We start from the raw sequence: 19,497 nt of genomic DNA, 5'->3' as shown, positions 1-19,497 counted from the left end.
TTTATTTGTGGTATAATCCCTTTAAAGCTTTCGCAAACTGGAACTTTCCTACTCTTCTAAAAATGAGCATCTGGCAAAAACTTGATCTTCAACTTGATCCATAGTTGCACTACAATTTAATGGCTTTGGCCTATGCCCCATGTCAATAAAATCCATTTGAATTATCGTGCTCTCAAACAATCAAACAGTGATGAAGGCCCGGGTGCATTTCCTGTGGCTATTTAGGGGCTCGGTGGCACTTTGTAGGGGCTGAAGTTCGTGGGGGATTTTTAGGGCGTCCAGTGCACCTCGTGGGGACTCATTTCAAGACAAGTTCTTGCCTCGTGAGGGCTTCTTAGGGGCATGCTTGCACTACAGGGGACTCGGGTGCTCTTCGTGTGGGCTTCATGGGACCTTTCAAGGGGCTCGTGGGCACTTCATAGGGGCTGAGGATCTTCAGTATGCTTTAAGGGGGCTCGATTGTGCTTTGAGGGTGGTTGGGTTCTCTTTGTGGGGCCTATGGCACTGGTCCCCAACCACCGGTCCATGCCGCAGTCAATGGTACTGGGCCACAGAATACTCAGAATACTTCACAGTTTAAAAATCCCTCAATCCCTGATATTGAGTCCCCTTTATATGTGATTACTGTAAATCATATCGATTCAATATCAATACAACAAGTGTACCATTATCTGACTCCTGGTAATACATCTCTAAAGACCTATGGCACTGTTGTGACGCCAATGACGTTTTATTACTATGGCGTGGTGAAGAGCCATTGACTTTCAGAAACAGAATCAGCATTTATTAGAATCAGAATGATTTTTATGGTCCATCCATCCATCCATCCATTTTCTGAGCCGCTTATCCTCACAAGGGACGCGGGAGTGCTGGACCCTATCACAGCTATCATCGGGCAGGAGGAGGGGTACACCCTGAACTGATCGCCAGCCATTCGCAGTATTTGTATTGTTTATTATTTTTTATTTTTATATACTTTATTATAAACTGAAGCAGAAAAAAATGGATTCAAAACGTGAGCCCCCAGAGTGGCTGCTCTGTAGTGGACATCTCCAGAAGACCAGCTTTGTTTTATGAGTGTGAGTTGGGGCGACTCTGGTGAAAGACTGTCTCTGTGGCTCCCTGATTTGTGGCAGCATTGGAAAAATTCTCATTTGGGATTTAAGTACACACGGCTTGAAAGGGTTGCAGTCAACACCTCATCAGTGAGGTCACCGCACTCACACTTGTGCACACACACGCACACATAAACTGACAAAGATGCTCATAGCACACGCGCACACACACACTGACACAGTCTGGGCTCGTCTGACCAATCAGAGTGAAATAGAGTAGGTCCCCCCAGAAGTGGGTGGGAGAGTTGTTGAAACACAAGTCTGTCTCAGGACACACAAGTTTTTGCGTTGGTGCTTTGGAGAACTTTTATTTTTTTGGGTCGGGGGGGGGGGGGTCTCTAGAATAATCCTCTTTTTTCCCATACTTTTGCTTTGGTTTTTGGGAGAAAACTCTGGGTTCCATCAGGGCACAGCTTAAGCACGGAATGGCTGAACTGGTGCGAATCCGTAAGAAACGGCTGCAGATGCCCATCTCAAGGTAAGATCAGAGCACAGTTTGAGTCATTTGAATGGAAGATTTGAACGCCACCTAACCTAACTGAGGGGGCTCTACTGCTTGGTTAGGTGTGTTGTGCTGAAAAGAGTCACTAGAAGTCGCTGTGTCTTTGAAAGGAATGCCAAAATGATTGATTGGTGTTCAGGGGCATGCAACTGTAATACACATCTTGTACATTTCTAGTCTGTAGACCAAAACTTGAACACTTGTACTAAACAGCTGATTGCATGGTTTGTATTCACCAACCTGACTATACTTAGCAGCCACGACACTTGCCAGTTATTACAGGAACACTTGACTTTCTCGCGCCATGGCTTTGTGGGAGGGGAAATGAGCTGCACGGAAGATGGGTCATGAGGCTTTTGTTTTGGTTGGTGCGTTAATGACTTTGCATCCATTGATGAACACAACTCTGCACATTGCAATGTGAGTCTGAATGGTTGTTTTTCAACATGTGCCTTGTGATAAACCGGCAACCAATCCAGAGTGTACCCTGCTGAGATAGGCTTCAGCTCACCTGCGATCCTAAAGAGGACAAACGGTATAAAAAATGGGAAGATGGATGGATAACCACCTTAGCTAAGTTTAGCTGTAGTTGAGTCCCAAAGTTATTCCGGTGATTTTTTAAATTTTTTATTTGTTAAAAGGGTATTTTCTGGCTGGACATGAGATGAGATAAAGTCGTTGTAAAAACTGTAAACATTGTGTTAAGTGATATGAATTAAAACAAATATTTGCTATTTTTGTCATTTGCTTTATTATTATTATTTTATTTTCTGAACACATGTTATAAATGTTTTAGTTTTTTTAATCAGAATGCTCTACATTAGCCAGTGGACTTGGGGGTAGGTGCAGCAGAGTGATAAATATAAAGATATTTTTAGCCTGCTAAAATAACTTAAGGTACAGTTAGGCCCCAAATTATCCATACTCTGACCAAAGGTGTGGCAAAAAAAGGGTCAAAATATTTATTCAGTATTACATTTCATTAGCCTAATAGCATCCAGTAGTTGCAAAAAAAGTCCGATTTGTCAATTTCTTTTTTTTTGTTAGTTTAAGGAATTGTGCAGTACTTTTGCACTGTTCGCTCGCTAGTAAAGTAGTAACAGCTTGTAGTCAAGTAGTAACAGTGACATGTCCACTGTGTACCACAAGACAAAAAAATATTTGTCCTTCATCTCTATAAACAAAAGTGCTCTTGACAAGTCATTTCCGGGGAAAAAGGCGCTTGTCAGGCGTCTCCCCGGCCGCTAAGACCCAAACGAAGGAGTTATCTGGAAAGATTATGAGCGCTGACATACGGGCGCTTGCTATTTTTATGGCTCAACAGCTTTCTGAAGATTGTGGCAGCGTGATAAACACTTAAAACGCTGCGAGTGTCGCCGGCAGCATCCCGGGCTGTTAGTTGGCCGCATGTCGTCGTCTGGCAGTGCTTCAGCAACGGTCACAGTGGGTCCAGGGTGTGGGTGGGGGGAAAGTCGTCCGTTATTTGAAAGAAACTCACGTCACGTCCAATATATCTGCGTGTGAGAATAAATCTGTTTCTGTAAACAGAGGATGAGATTTCTCATGGAGACCCGAGCAAACCTGTTGAAGCTTCGTTGAGTTATTAATTGCATGAATGCAGACTACATGGCGCAATTTATTAACCCTTAAGAAGTCCTTTAAATCCAGGGCTCTCTAACTTTTTGTATCCAGGGGAGGGGAGAAATTTTTACCAAGGACCCCCTTATAATCCTAACAGCAATTAAACATTACTACCACATGGACCCTTAAATACCAATGGAATTAAAAAGTTGCAAAGAAATTAAAAACATAATATTATGACAACAAATAGATTTTTTATTTAGAGAGAAAATTTTAATTAGGGCTGAAACGATTATTTGAACAACTTGATTTAAAAAAAAGTAAGAAATCGCTGCCTCAACGCTTCAGAGGGATAATTTCTTTCAAAATAAGTTTGTGCGATAGCGACAAGCCAGAAATAAAAGGTCCATGGAAGACAGAGAATGTCCAAAGTGTGGCATCATTTTACACTTAAAAAAGAAGATAAAGTGTAATGTGTCTACTGGAAAGCAAAACCTGCACACCACAACAGCATCACAATGGACAACACACGGTAACGTATCGCTGTTTGTTAAAATACAGTACTATAGCCTACCACCGCTAGTTAGAATGTATTGTAAGGCCATGTGTCCACAACAACAAAAAGCTATAATAACATCCATCCATCCATTTTCGGAGCCATTTCTCCTCACTAGGGTCGCGGGGGTGCTGGAGCCTATCCCAGCTATCATCGGGCAGGAGGCAGGGTACACCCTGACCTGGTTGCCAGCCAATCGCAGGGCACATAGAAACAAACAATCATTCGCACTCACATTCACACCTACGGGCAATTTAGAGTCACTAATGAACCTACCATGCATGTTTTTGGGATGTGGGAGGAAACCGGAGTGCCCGGAGAAAACCCACGCAGGCACGGGGATAACATGCAAACTCCACACAGGCGGGGGCGGGGATTGAACCCCGGTCCTCAGAACTGTGAGGCAGACGCTCTAACCAGTCGTCCACCGTGCCGCTTATAATAACATTATATTATCAATATAATTGTTTTCACTTTAAACGACTTAATCTACTTCAGTATGAAATACAGTATGCATCGCAAATATTAGTATTATATGTTTGGAATTTAAAGCCTTTATTACTGAATTACATAGTTCATAATACGGAGTGTGTGAAGAGAAAATACTTGTGAGGTTGGACATGAAAGACAGACATTTTCTTTTTACATACACACCATTAGCCAACATCAGTGACACATTTATCAGCTCAGAAGCAAGGCACCTTTACAGAAAATAGTAAAAGATGAGAAATGTTGCTGCATGCTTTGAATGGGGAAACGTAGCACCATATGGTGGACATATATGAACATTTACAATTAAAAGTCATGTGTCCAAACTGAAATGTTAACCTAAAATGATGGCAATAAGTTATGCAAGATTTTTTTTTAAATGACATTTTAAATTTCAATAATTTTCACAAAGATGCCTTTTGCAAGCATGTCAGTTTTTGTTTGCCATTTTTGGTTAATTGAAGTAACAGAGGTGAAAATTCTGAAATTGTGCCTATATTCAATCAATACATCCAAAATGGCTTGTAAATAAAAAACTGAATGGCAGAAAATTGATCTCTTAAGGCTTTTAATTACGTCCTCTTTTGTGCCCCAAACGCAGATTGAGCGACAATATTCATTCTCAGAGGGCCAACTCTCAAGACATCACTTTCGCAAAGTGTGCCTTATGTAAGAGCCAAAGAATGTGAAGTTTTTCTCATGGAAAGATTGGCAGCCTCGATCTCCTTTTTGCCAAAGGCATTTTTTTTTTTCCTCCTTGGGACAATTTGGCATGAAATGACTTCCAAATGAACTCTCGCGAAAACCTCATTTCCCCCTGCGAACATCAACCTGCTAACTCATGATTTAAACACGTGCTTTCAGGTTACTGTGCCAATGATCCTAGATTTATACTATAGGGGTTCAAGTCGTACAATTCATATTGTTTTGCTCCCATTTGGCCTAATGTGGACTGAGTTGTAGCAGAGAAAAAAAGAACTGAAAAAAATGCATTGAAAACAGATTTCTTCTCGCCACTTTCCAATGTGGATACAAATCTATACTGTCACTCCATGTGTGCAAATATAGTCAATTTATATTTTTTCACAAATCAATACTATTTTTCTGTCCCCACGTGTTCTGTTATTTTTATGCATTATTAATTAATTGAAAGTGTTGAAAATAGCTTGAGAACAAATCTCTTAACACTCTCGGATACTTGACCTGTCTGATATGTATTGTCATACTCCACCTCTTCCTCACTTCGCGGGAGCCGTGTTGCATTGTGTCGCCTCAAGATTAAAAGTCTGGATGTTGCTTAGACAATAACAAGTTAAAAAAAAAAGGATAGATATATTTGAGTAAACGTGTTTTGTTAAAATAGACTGGTCAGCCGCAAAGGGAGGTTCGCGTGCAGATTAATTTCTCCCTATTAAACTGCTTTGTCAGATCATCATTTTATTTATTGCATCTCTAATGGCTCGTTTGGTGGAAACGTTACTAAAGTGGTATGGTTGCACGGAACACTTCCCTGCATAATTTACATCTGTACCAAAATGTACTTCTTGGCGGTAATTAGGCTCGGGCAGTGGTTCCCAAACTTTATTGAGCCAAGGCACATATTTTACATTCGAAAAATCTCACGGCACACCACCCCAAAAAAAGAACATATATACAAGGAAATAATGATGATCTCATCTCAGTTTACTCCTGAATTTACTTACTCACTCTGAGATTTAAGCCTGTTTAGTTGAACACAAAGCTGTTGAATGGCAATAGGTCAAGATACCGGTCAATTGTACTTTCTTCCATCTAGTAAGAAAGCATTAAATTGTTCTGCCTGTCACTGTACGTCACTGGCATAGATAGACGATTTGAAGTAAATAAATAATACTTTTTTTGTAAATGAAATGTGAATGAAGGGAAACAGGATAGTTTCCCGCATCACGTTCGCACATCACTGATCTAGGAACTGGGGTCTCTGAGTCAGGACAGTCTATCGCAAAGAATATGAAACAAGAAAACCAAAAACACACATCCATTTACAATACACCTTGTCCTCATTAGGGTCCCGGGTGAGCTGGAGCCTATCCCAGTTGACTTTGGACTGGTCGCCAGTCAATCGCTGCGCACATATTTACAAAGAGTCTCGAATGGACCTAACATGCCTGTTTTGATGCCAGTGTACTCAAAATAAAACAGAGGCAAATATGCAATATGCAAACACCACATATGAATGCTGCAGCCCAGACTCGAACCCACTCTGAAAAACACACGAATTACAACAAAGGCATATCAGATCAGTGATTCCAAAAGCTGGACCGTGAGGGCCCTCCAGGCAGTGGCAATCCGTAAATCCGTTGAACCTAACAACAACAACCTAACTCAGGCCAAATCACGTCAAGTTAATGTATATACAGTAGCTCTTAACCACAAAAGGGCTTCACAGGTGCAGAGTTCACAAAAATCAAGGACTCTTCCAGGCAAGAAAAAAAACCCAGAGAAAACCCATTTAGAGGGGGTGGGAGGCGGAAGGAACCTTAAAAAAGGCCAAAATCCAGATGTGAAGGCATAAGGCAGGGCAAGAGACTAATTGCACAATAGGTTTGGTTTAACCAAATGCGAGAGTAAAGAAATAAGTCTTAAATCAAGACTTAAACATTTCTACCAAGGTAGCTATTCTAATTTCTGGGGGTAGGAAATTCCAGATTACTGAAGCCCAAACAGAGAATGCTCTTCAACCTGCTGACTTCTTCTCACCAACCAAGCTCACAAATGACATCTGCAATTTTGTTTGTCTTTGATCACAAATATGAACTCATTATGACTGCTTTTAGGCTCCGGAACATCTTGAAGCAGCTGGAGGACAAAGACATTGACTTTGAGGACATCAAAAAGAATCTGGATTTGACAGCATCGCTACTGGAGGCTGTTTATCTGGATGGAACCAGGTAGAAAAATACTAACAACAGTGGCATTGTAAGGTTATTGAAATATCTTTAGCATTGTGACATAGGAGCAAAAAGACCATTGAGAAACGTGAAATCAACAACGTGTGTGTTGGTGTGTGTGTGTGTGTGTGTGTGTGTGTGTGTCAGGCAGTGCTTGGAGTCCGAGGATGACCTCCAGCAGCTTCAGTCTGATGGGTTTCCTGCTGAGGTCACTGATTGGCTGGCGTCAACATTCACTCAGAGGGTACGACAGTCAGGGCGGCGGTCGGACGAAAAGCCCAAATTTCGTAGCATCGTGCACGCGGTACAGGCTGGGATATTTGTGGAGAGGTATGACTTTATTTTGTTTGTTTTGTTCACAATTTCATTGTCATATTGGGCAATGGATGAGTGGTTAGCACCACGTAACACGAAAAATTCTGATTCTAATTGGTCACCAGTCAATCACAAGGCAAATAGAGACAGACAACCATTCAGACTAACAGATTAACATCAGTCCCACGCTTGCTGCACAAAAGTCAGCTTTGCGAAACACTACTAAGGATTGATTGCAGGAGGAAGCCCCTACCCCAGTTAATTTATTGGATTACAATATACATTTTGGACAGGTTGCCAATCAATCACCAAATGATTGTGAATGCATTTGAACACAACCATGGGGGAAGTGGTAGTGTTTTTACTTGAATACAACCACTATGAGGTGATTCAGCACAGAAGGCCGCAGAGGACAGTGAAACATTGGCCCCCTTTTCTCTGAAAACATCCTCATCCAAGTGTATGGGCACTTGGAGGATTTATATAAACACCCCCTGAGACGAGCTCGCTGCACAGTCTCAACACATGAACTTCAAGTGAACTCAATATCAACACTGAATTATTCCAGGATGTTCAAGAAAGCCTACACGGCCGCCATGCCAGACCAACCTGCTGCTGTTGTAAACTGTCTGAGGGTAAGCCACACAATGCAACCTGTTATATGTTTTGTGCTTGTGCAACACGTTGGAACGCAGCACATGTATCAATAATCCCGTCACGCTAACCTCCCTCTCTCAATGTCTCTCCGGAGGACGTTGACCGCTGGAGTTTTGACGTGTTTGCCTTGAACGCAGCCAGCTCTGATCACGCACTGCAAACTCTCTTCTTCGAACTTGTTACCAGATATGAGCTCAACAGCCGCTTCAAGGTTCCATTTGCATTCAGTTTCATCATCCACAATATATGAAGCCACATTTCTACCAAGCGGTACAGTTTAGTTGGAACAATAAACCCTGATCTGGCAGTGTAGATGGGATATCGGTATCTGAATCAGCTACCTGTATGTAAGCATGTTATTTGCCAATGCATTATGCAATGACGATTAAGGCGACAGGTAAACTAAAACCACATAATTCAAAACTCAGTCAAGACTTTGAATTGTCAAGACTAAGACTTTGAGTTTTTAAGACGAAGACCAAGTAAAGACTCAAGACTTTTAGGGTTAAGATCAAGTCAAGACTTTGAGGAATCAAAACAAAGGCTTTGAAGAATTAGATTCAGGTCATTACCAAGACGTTCAGGAGTGAAGATCAAGACTTTGAGGAGTTAAGACCAGGTAAACGACTTACAACCAAGTAAAGACGAGCACTATAAGGATTCAAAACCAAGACCTTGACAACTTAAAACAAAGTGAAGGCTAAAACGTTTGAGGCGATAAGACCAAGACTTTGAGGATTTAACACAATGTTAAAACCACAAGTTTGAGGTATTAAGAACAAGTCAAGACCAAGGCATTGAGACCACACTGTGCCCATTTTCCAAAGTAACAAGGCCAAATGTAGGACAGTAAACATGAATAATTTTGGTACCCTTCTCACACTGATAAGGGAAACAGAAAAAATATATATCATTAAAATGACTGCCTGGTGGATAACAAAAACATACGCTTGGAAATCATTTGCAGGACAGTAATTCAATTTCTCTGTGATGTTTATTGAAAGATTATTTTGCCACATTGCACAACATTGCACAACTCAAGGGTTAATTTGATCGCAACAGATGTCATTTGCAAAGGGTTGAAAAGGGGGTCAAATGATTGATTGATTTGTTCTAGATCCCCATCTCAAGCCTGACACTGTTCCTGTCTGCTGTGGAGAGAGGATACTGCAAACACAACAACCCGTACCACAGCCATGTGCATGCCGCAGACGTCACACAGACCATGCACTGCCTGCTTCTGCGATCTGGCCTCGTGGTACAGTTTGATGAGCTAAAACCAAGTCAATGTTAAGACTTTGAGGCGTTAAGATCAATGCAAAAGTTAAAAACTTGAAGAGATCAGAATAAGTCAGGACAAAGACTTTGAGGAGTTAACGACCAGTTCAAGAACAAGACGTTGAGGACTTAAGACCAAGTCAAGTAGGGCTGCAACTAATTATTATTTTAATAATTGATTAATCAGTCGATTATTTTTTTTCGATTAATCGAACTACACCGAATTCCTTGTGTGTTTTAGACATACTAGGCAAATAAAGATGATTCTGATTCTGATCTGATCATTAAGAAGTCAAGACCAAGACTTAAGACCAAGACATAAGACTTTCAGTAGTTAAGACCAAGTGAACACTTAGACTTCAAGGAATTAAGACCAAGTCAAAACTTGAGATATTTAAGAGGTAGGACCAAGTCAAGACTGAGACTTTAAGGAGTCAAGACAAATAATTTGAGACAATAAGACCAAGTCAAGACCAAGACTTTGAGGGGTTAAGAGCAAGTCAAGGCTAAGATGATAAATGATGGCAATATGATTGTTTGATTGCTGTGTTCCCTGTGTGAACCAATCAGCACTGGCTAACAGAGCTGGAGGTGATGGCATCACTGTTCGCCGCAGCCATTCACGACTACGAACATACGGGGACCACCAACAACTTTCACATCCACACAAAGTGAGCTTTTTTTCCTAGAACAACTCCACCCTCTGCCAAATTCTAACAAAAGCAGCTACTTGCGAGGATCCAGTTAAGATTTAGACATGTCAGGGAATATAAAATACATTATGTTGTTTTATAGAGGGCTAAATTCTAACACAAACACATCTTCACAGTGGGAGATCAGTATTTTTAGATCCCATATAGCCATCCTCGCAGGAGAGAGAGACTCTTGGATTATTTGTGACTCATTGTTTATATGTCCAACTAAATACAGTGGAATTTACCAAGTGGAGCGCCTACAAAAGTGCTACAATTTGGAGGTCACCCAAAATGATCTGGAACATTATGTCTCAAAAGTTCAAAACAAAACAAAGCTTCTAAAAAAAAAAGTGTGATAACCATACAAAAGGAAATGGAAGTTGACGATGAAGACTGGGTTCTGGCTTCTCAGTTCAATAAGAGCAATACAATTGTTTGTCTAGCCAAAGGCCTCATGGCTAATGACAAACAGCGCATTACTGTATTAAATGTGCTGAAAACATGCATGTTATCTATTCTGTAAACATTAAATAACAATCAACAACAACAACAACCTAAACAAAAAAACACCAATTTTACCATGCTTAAACTTTTATGACTGTTCATATTGTATTTAAAGAATTGCCTGGCCTGTGCTATTAATAAAGTTATTTTTGATTATGACAGTTAATAGTTTGGAACTAATTCACTTTACATTACAGTGGTGCCTTGAGATACGAGTTTAATTTGTTCTGTTACTATGCTTGTAACTTAAAACACTGTAACCATCTTTCCCCAGTGAAATGAATGGAAATGCCATTCATGTATTTCAGCTTGCAAAAAAAGCCAGGCAAAGATTTTTGTAGTTTTTTAAGAAGAGAAACAGCACTGTGTAGTGCTGTACTATATATATTTTTTAAAACATACAGAAATGACATAATTCAATAGAATGTAAGTAAATAGTTTTTGCCATATTATTGTACTGCTCCTTTTAGTGTGTGCACCTTGATCACTTAGGGGGCAATATAATACAGACATATGGCGATACTGTACATCGACCCCGTATTAGCTCCTTAGTAAGTTGCAGTAATATTGGTCATTTGTGAGTATTGTTATATTATCTGTCTACATGTGTTGCTCCACCATTTGTGTTCAAATGACTGTTGCTTCTCAAACCACAACTATCGATGTTAACCATTAGCTTGTTCATGGCGTTTTACATTGTTTGTTAGCATTAAACTAAGCGAACTTTCGTAAGGCAAACTTACAGTATGCGGTTGTTTTTAAATTTTTTTTATTTTTCTTTGTTTTAGGTTTAATTTGACAGTAAACGTCAACAGGCGCCTCTTTTTTTTTTTGAAGAATTGAGCACTATCTGCCAAATTGCTGCTTGATATAGTCTGAGTTGAGTTGTGTTCGGTGCCGCTTATATCTAACATTTTTGCTCAAAAGTCAAAGCAAAAAAGTCTGTCCGAACGACGGCTCGTATCTCCAAAAGCTCTGAAGTCAGGTGACTCGTACTGCACGGTACAGTATTTTCAAACGGAAAAATGGCTATCTCATTTAAACAGCGTAGATTATGCTAGTCAACGCAGCTACCTCCCATGTGTCTTTTGTCTGGTCAGGTCCGAGTTTGCACTGATCTACAACGACCGGTCGGTGCAGGAAAGTCATCATCTGAGCGCAGCGTTCCGCCTTCTGCAGGACGACCAAATGAATATCTTCATCCATTTGACTCGAGAAGAGTGGATGTAAGACATTTTCTACTTTCAAAAGGCCTTTGCTGCCCATGAAGAAGCATGTACAAGACTCACTAAATTTCCTTGGTTGACTAAAGGGAAAACTAATCGTCAATTAACTTATTTTTTAAGTATATTTTTAAAGGGATGAATTTCAACTTCCCATGGCTTACGTCATGCTGTACTTGTTTACACAGCAATCTAGCTGAGACTGAATCAACAACACAGAAAAGTACATTACTACAAGTACAAGATTTCTGATCTAACACAAGATCACACACAAGATGTTTTTTTTCTTGACAACTTCATTGTCAAACAAATCCCCCCAACAAAAATGCTACCTTAGAAGGATTAACTTTACATAATTTTTATCTGATAATATTACAGCTGTTCTTGTAACATTGTGACTTTATCCTTGTAAGATTGCGTTTTTTTTCCCTGAAGAAAATAAAATGTTATTCTGATATTACGACTTTATTTTTGATTACATTATATTACTTTATAAGATTTATTTTCTCGTAATATTATGACTTTTATCTTGTATCATTACGACTTTATGTACTGTACATAATCCAACTTTTTACTAGAAACATTGCATTTATTTCTTGTGAGATCTTTCTAAAACAATGTCTTTAGTCTTGTAAAAACTTCGTTTGATTTTATTTTGATTAACATTTTTCTCAGAGCATTGCGACTTTATTGTTCTAAAATTACAAAAAAAAATCTCGAAATAAAACGCAACTTTTTTCTGATAACATTACTACTTTATTTTTGTAAATTTGGAGATTTTTTTATCATAATATTATAACTTGCCACATCATGACTTTAATTTGTAATGTTAGGACTTTGTAAGATTGCGTTTTTTTCCCTGAAAAAAATACAACTTAATTCTCATATTATGACTTTTTCTTTAAAATAACACTTCATTTTTATAATCTTTACAACTGAATTCTTGCAAAATTGAAATTTTTGTCCCCTAACTTTTTCTTTGTGGTCATATTATGACTTTATTTTTGTAAGATTTTTTTGTTGTTGTGACTATTCTTGTAACATTACAACTTTATTTTTGTAATCCAACTTTTTACTCACATCATTGCAACTGCATTCTTGTGAGATCCTTTTTCGCACACATCTGAAATTGTGCTTTTGTACAATTTTTATGCACTATTGTTGATTCAAATCCTATTTCATGGTGATATCCACACAATTATCTTGAGAACGTTATAATGAAACCCAATAAAGGAACAAGAACAGAAAATACATCTTTTAAAAAGATGAACTAATGCAACCACGAGAACAATGTTAGTAAATAAATACATCAAAACTGGGCATCAAATCTTTTTGGAATAGCTTCTCCAATTGATCACAATAATAATCAGATGGACTTCAACCCTGAAACTGCATATGTTAGTACTGAGTGTATGGTATAAATTCGGTGTACAGAATTTGAAAATGCTAAATGCTAAACGGTTAGCAACCGCCGTTAGCATTAGCGTGCTATCGATTACCATTTTAGGTCAAAAAACGCTGCCATTCAGCTCACTCATACGTAACATGTTAGTGTAGTAGTGTAGTGAAGTGTGTTAGTGTGCCAGTGTCTTAAAGATCACTTACAGACGCTCCTTTTTGGCAAAGTTCATCATTGGCCCAACACTGCGTCCGTCTGCAATAAATGTCCGTGTGAAACAGAGGTTGCGGGGCGGAACACTTCTTTTTGAGGCAGAAGTTTTATGTCAACCTATTTTTGAAGTCGACTTAACCGAGTTATTCGATCCCCCCGCCTCCAGGCATAATTCAGTAATATTAATACATTCTTTTTCTAATGTGAAATACAAACTACAATACATTTTTTCAACTCTTGCATTGGCTCTAACTAGCGTTTGCCTATTGAAGCAATCCCTTTCATCACAGGAACAACACCAGCTCCTGAAATCCCACTTTTGTACCGTTTTCACGCAGTTTTCTTATTTCAAATGCCCACACAGGGAGTTGCGTTCCCTCGTCATCGAGATGGTGCTATCCACAGACATGACCTCTCACCTCCTCCAAGTAAAAGCCATGAAATCCTGTCTGCAGCAACATGAACGGTAACACTGGCGCACGTTCGGGACCTCATTAGGGGGCACCAAACCAACACTATTTTATTTTTGTCTAATAGGATCGAGAAGTCCAAAGCTTTGTCACTGTTACTCCACACGGCCGACATCAGCCATCCGTCTAAACCCTGGTCTCTGCACTCCAGGTGGACCAAAGCCCTGATGGAGGAATTCTTCAGGCAGGTAGGAACATGTCAAAAGCTGACAAAGTCTTCAATAGTAGTTTGTACAGGTCTTATTCCAAAGGTCAGTCATTCCATCCATCATCTACACTGCTGATCCTGTGCAAGGTCTCCTGAGACGGTGAGGGACTAAGAGCCAATCACGGCTCACATTGAGCAGGAGGCTGGGCATTAAAGTGATGTACATATTTTGGGTCACACTAGGAACAAGGGAAAATACATATTACATACTGTCTGCACGATGCAATGATGTTCGTTGCCATAAAATTCAGCCTTTTACAGATACCAATGCTTTTATCGATTCATTCAATTTGATTTCTAATCATAATTTTACAATATTCATCACTTAATAATATTACAATTTTATCCTTGTAAGATCATTATTTGTGTATTTCAATGTTATTCTCCCACAATTACAACTATTTACTCCTAACATTATGCGTTTTGATCCTGTGAGATTTTTCCTGGCAAATTCTGACTATATTCTCAGAGCATTAAAATTATTTTGTAACATTGTGACATTATTCCTGTGAAATAATTACCGTCAAACACTGTAGTTATTTATGTTACAACTTTAATCTTAGATGTTTGTGAGACGCCTTTTTTCTTGAAAAATAATGATTTTTTTCTCATAACATTGCAATTCTCTTCTCATAATATTGTGAATTTTTCTCATAAAAAAATCAACTTTATTGTTGTGTAATTCAGACAGTCCCTCAAAAAATATGATTTCATTCTAGAATAAATATCACTTTTTTTCTCCTCAGACTGCAACATCATTCTTGTAAGATTATGACATTACTTCACTTTAGCTTATTACTCCTTCTTGAAAAAATATTACTTAATTCCCCAAAATGTTGACTTTTTTCTTGTAAAATTAGTATTTTATTAATTTAAGAATGTATTTTTTTTTAAAGAAAATACCACTTTATTTTCATAGCTTTCGCCAACTGTCTTCCATCACATCTTTCGCTGTCAGCGTGCGCTTCTGTGCTGCTTTTTTTTTTACCCCCAAAAAAAGAAAAGAGGAGGCCTACTGTTTCTCTTTAAGAATTTTACAAGAAAAGCATGTTCAGGGTTTTTTTCTGTTACTGTAAAAAAAAAAAGAAAACAAAAGAAGAAGAAGAAGAAGCACTTTAAAGGTGTCACATCATCTTGGCGTAGTAATTTCGAGGCTTGGAGTGAGATGCCTTTTAAGATATCTGCTCGTTCTCTCTTTCTACCTTGGGGAGGGTGATAGAGAGGCGGAGCTAGGTCTGCCCTTCTCGCCGCTGTGTGATCGAAAAAGCACCTTGGTGGCCGAGTCCCAAATCGGTATGTCGAACAAACATACACACCCCAAAAAAAAAAAGAAAAAAAAAAAAGAAGCACTTTGACACTTTTCATTTTACCTGGATAACAGGTTGAATTTCTTTTCTGTAGGTTTCATCGACTTTATCGTGTACCCGACGTTCTCCTTGTTGACGGACATGGCAGAAAAGATAGTGGTTCCTCTGGTGGAGGAGAACCCGGGACCACCGGACCCCTGCAACAGACACAGGTACAACATCAGCCTGCGTACGCTACTGGGAGGGGAGTCAGTTATTTTTTAAGAACATCCAAATAATGAGACCAGAATGTGGGCTTGTATTCAAACACAATCGAACCTTAAATTATATATTTTTTTCTCTCATAAAACGTTATAGAAATACAGTCGTGCGATGACTTTTAATTTGTTCCATGACCCCCGCAAATTAAATCAAAACTCAAATCATCTTTCCACATTGAAATGAATGGAAATGCCGTTGATCCGTTCCAATAGAAACACCACCATTTTTTGTTACATTTTTAATAAAAGAAAATACCACTATATTGAAAAAATATATATTTTTAAAAAACATAACAAAAGAGAATGGAAAGAACTAAAGTACATTTATCAAGTGTAATTACGCCAAAAATCACACACACGCACGCTGTAATACAGGGGTCCCCAACGTGGTGCCCGCGGGCCACAACGACATCTAAGTGTAGCTCACCAGTGATGAGACATTGCGATTTTTGAGGAATCTTGTAGAAGTGATCATTTAAAAATGTAAACACTGGCAGAGATTACCTTGGGATGAATAGTCTTCTTCTTCATCATCTGTTACCACCCCTCGCCAAGGTCGCTCCTTCTTCTAGAGTCGGTGTTGCCAAAAACAAGCCAAAGAAAAATGAAAAATACGTTGTGGAAATAATCCTTCGATGCTTTTAGGTTCGATTGGTTATACATCGTAAAGGATTTGTGCTACTTGGAGGCCTTGTTTCATTCCTTTTATCATTCTTCCTTGTTAGTGAAAGTTGTAGTGTAAAAAGATTTCAACCAGTGTAAAATGACACAGAACCTCGCCGAACATCCAATTGGCTCGGTGTCCAACAGTTGAAGAATTATTCGCTGTCTAGTGTGTTAGAATTAAGCCAAGTGGTAAATACAAAATATCCACTTATGAGAAATCTTCATATTTAAACGTTTGTGTCTTTTTTGTTTGAGTCACTTATTAGCGAGAGGAATATATAAAAAGTCACACTCGGACTAGATCAATTGGACTTTCTCCCGGTTGCCTGGTGACTGCCTGGTGTATGGTCTTTGTTTGCATACTAGTAACGTGTGGAAGGAGAGCTCCAGAGGACTGCAGTGGAGTCTGGCTCACATCACGGCCGAGCTGGTGAGCTTCCGTTCGACGTGGACGCGTCACACCGACGACAACAGGCTCAAGTGGAAAGAAGGTGGCTCCAACGGTATGTTCACCACCAATCACCATCCACAGGAAAGCGCGCTATACGCATACAGATAATTGGGCCTAAATTGAGCAATTTTCCCCTCTTCCGATCAAAAACCAGCAAAAGCCCGATAATCAAATATCTCTAGAAGATTACCCGAAGGTTATCTTGTGGTTTGGGGTGTGTTAACAGTAATTTCTCCTCTTCCAATCTGCTCAGAAAACAGTCGGGGCAGACGATCGTAAATGTTTAAAGCGGGATCCACACATTCCGACAATCAGGCCAAATTTGAGCCAGGTTCGCTTCTTTCGATGAAAGTCAGCAAAAGGCTTGATTATCGCATGTCCCTAAAAGATTGTGCTGAGCTATTATCTTGTGGTGTTGGGTGTGCTAAAAGTGATCCGATGGGAAACCCAGTATTGTAAATGTTAGACCTGTTCGATATTTTCGCCGGCAAATCCTTGTGTGTGTAGTCCACACTGAGTTGGGACAAACCACAAACTCTGTCATTGTGACGTGAAACAGAACGACGGCCAACCAGAAAGCTCGAGCCGTCGGTGGACGCAAACAGACGAGCAAATGCTTGTGTTGAGCGATAAGCTAGCAGTTAGCCTAGCGCCTTCTACTTCTTCTTCTTCTTCTAGTACTCTTCCTGTTTTTCGTATCCTCGGGCATTCTGGGTGCCCTTTGGCAGCATGCTAAATAAGGAGTGCTTCACATTTATGTTGCATGGAGTCAAAACAAAACTGAACCGCTATTCCAGGCCAACCGAGACACGCAGAGGAATTGTGAAATGGCATCAATGTGATCATCCTGGGAGAAGTACTTGTTTATGGTTTGTGGACTCCATGCAACACAGATGTGAAGCAAGTCTCAGAAACACTGCTTATGGAACGAGATATTAGCTCACTAACAAATGATTAACAAATCAACACTGATTGTGTTAAAATAGTTTGAGCAAAATTAATTAATTAAAAAAACAAAATACACAACTTTAATTGTGCTAGTCTAGTGTTAACTCACCATGCAAAACGCCATAGACAGGCTAACGAAATTAGCGTTGAATCTTCGGAAGTTTAACCTTTATAGCTATGGATATTTTAACACAAACAGTGCAGAAATACATGTAGACAGACAATATAACAATACTCACAGGAATAGAGTCTGTATCCTCTGCAAAAAACAACAAACGATATTCCTGCATCTTACTTAGTCACTTAGTTGTGAAACTCATCTTTGTGTTTCAGATGTCTTTATTATACTGCCTCCTGGTGGCCAAGGCGTGCACATCGAAAGGAGCCGCACAATATATTGAAGCATGAAATCATGATGCGCAAACTGTTTAATTCTTTACATTCTATTAAATTATGTTATTACTGTATTTTCTATACAGTGCAATACTGTAGCCTGCTCTTTTTCTTATTGAAAAAGAAAAAAAAACGTCTGGGCTGGAATGGATTAATGGCATTTCGATACATTTGGGGAAAGATGATTTGACATATGAGTGGTTTGAGTTACGAAACAAATTAACCTCGTAAGTCAAGGCACCACGTTATTAAACAGGTTTAACATTTACGATTGTCAACCGCGACGGTTTTCCGAGCAGATCGGAGAGGACAAATCACTGTTTATACAATCCACATCATAGGATAATCACTCAGGATCATTTTGAAACAAAACAATCGATTTTACAGCTAATTTTATCCAGTGTTTCTTTGATAACCCTGCAGGAGTCTCAGAGGCCAAAGTGACAAAGGAGCAGCGAGGCGCACCAGAGGAGCAGTCGCACAAACCCGAGCAGGACGCCACCACACACACTAAACAATAGACTTTACTATTTGTTTTCTCTCTCTCTCTCTTTGATTTTATTGTTTTAACAATATATCTGTTTAGCTGAGAGTCACTGTTTGTAACGAAACCACAATGCTGATGATGTACTGTCTCATTTTCGATAACATAATTTAATTGTGTAAATTGTATGACATGCTGGACATGTTGCGCTATAACTAGACCATGTTATTAAATTAATTTACCAAACAGACAACTTGTCACAAGTATTTTTACCACCTTAATAGTATTATTACTATTATTATTAATAGTAGTGGTGGTAGTAGTAGTAGTAGTAGCAGTACTATGTATGTACAGTATGTATTGTTTTATCCAATAAAATGGACTACAAATTCCAATTTTCACAATAATTCACTTTAAATATCAAGTTTAAAAGGCAATTATTAAACCATTAATTTTATTATGGCACTTAAAAAGTGTTTAAAATGATCTGGTTGCTTCCAATTATTGTTTTATTAATAACACTGTAACTATAAAAATGAAGACATTAGGAACTGAATAGAAATTATAATCATTAACTTGTTTATAATTTAAAATGCTTATACGTATTACCATAAAAATCTGATTTGATTAAAGCCATTTCCATTTCACATTAATAATAATCGATACATCAACAATAGATTGTTACTATTATCAATATTGAATACTGTTGCTTTTATTTTAATTTTATTGAAACAATAAAAATGCACGAGAATAACAAATGAAATAATGATGAATTTGTTTTAATATTTCAAGAAAATTCTCATGTTGATTATACTATTATTGTTATTAGGAGTATTGTTCAATGTTTTTGACC

The 19,497-nt window shown here is 38.8% G+C and overlaps 1 protein-coding gene across 2 annotated transcripts; it reads left to right on the top strand.

The window, feature by feature from the left end:
- Positions 1-1,395: 1,395 nt before the first annotated feature.
- On the top strand, positions 1,396-19,047 carry LOC133408593 (dual specificity calcium/calmodulin-dependent 3',5'-cyclic nucleotide phosphodiesterase 1B-like). 2 transcript variants are annotated; one of them, XM_061687654.1, is made up of 14 exons: positions 1,396-1,593; positions 7,060-7,173; positions 7,321-7,503; positions 8,057-8,123; positions 8,240-8,356; positions 9,263-9,403; positions 9,994-10,094; positions 11,723-11,848; positions 13,822-13,923; positions 13,995-14,115; positions 15,347-15,428; positions 15,537-15,654; positions 16,735-16,871; positions 18,584-19,046. In XM_061687654.1, the coding sequence occupies exons 1-14, from the start codon at positions 1,541-1,543 to the stop codon at positions 18,679-18,681; spliced, it is 1,560 nt and encodes a 519-aa protein (XP_061543638.1). In that variant the 5' UTR covers positions 1,396-1,540; the 3' UTR covers positions 18,682-19,046. The 2 variants fall into 2 exon arrangements, with proteins under 2 accessions (XP_061543638.1, XP_061543639.1); XM_061687655.1 differs by lacking the exon at positions 1,396-1,593 and having other exon boundaries at positions 7,080-7,173; positions 7,321-7,417; positions 18,584-19,047.
- Positions 19,048-19,497: the final 450 nt, after the last annotated feature.

Source organism: Phycodurus eques, chromosome 10 (assembly GCF_024500275.1).
Source record: "Phycodurus eques isolate BA_2022a chromosome 10, UOR_Pequ_1.1, whole genome shotgun sequence".
Taxonomy (NCBI): Eukaryota; Metazoa; Chordata; class Actinopteri; order Syngnathiformes; family Syngnathidae; genus Phycodurus; species Phycodurus eques.
Note: the sequence above shows the minus strand (reverse complement) of the source record. Positions and strands in the feature narration are given on the sequence as shown.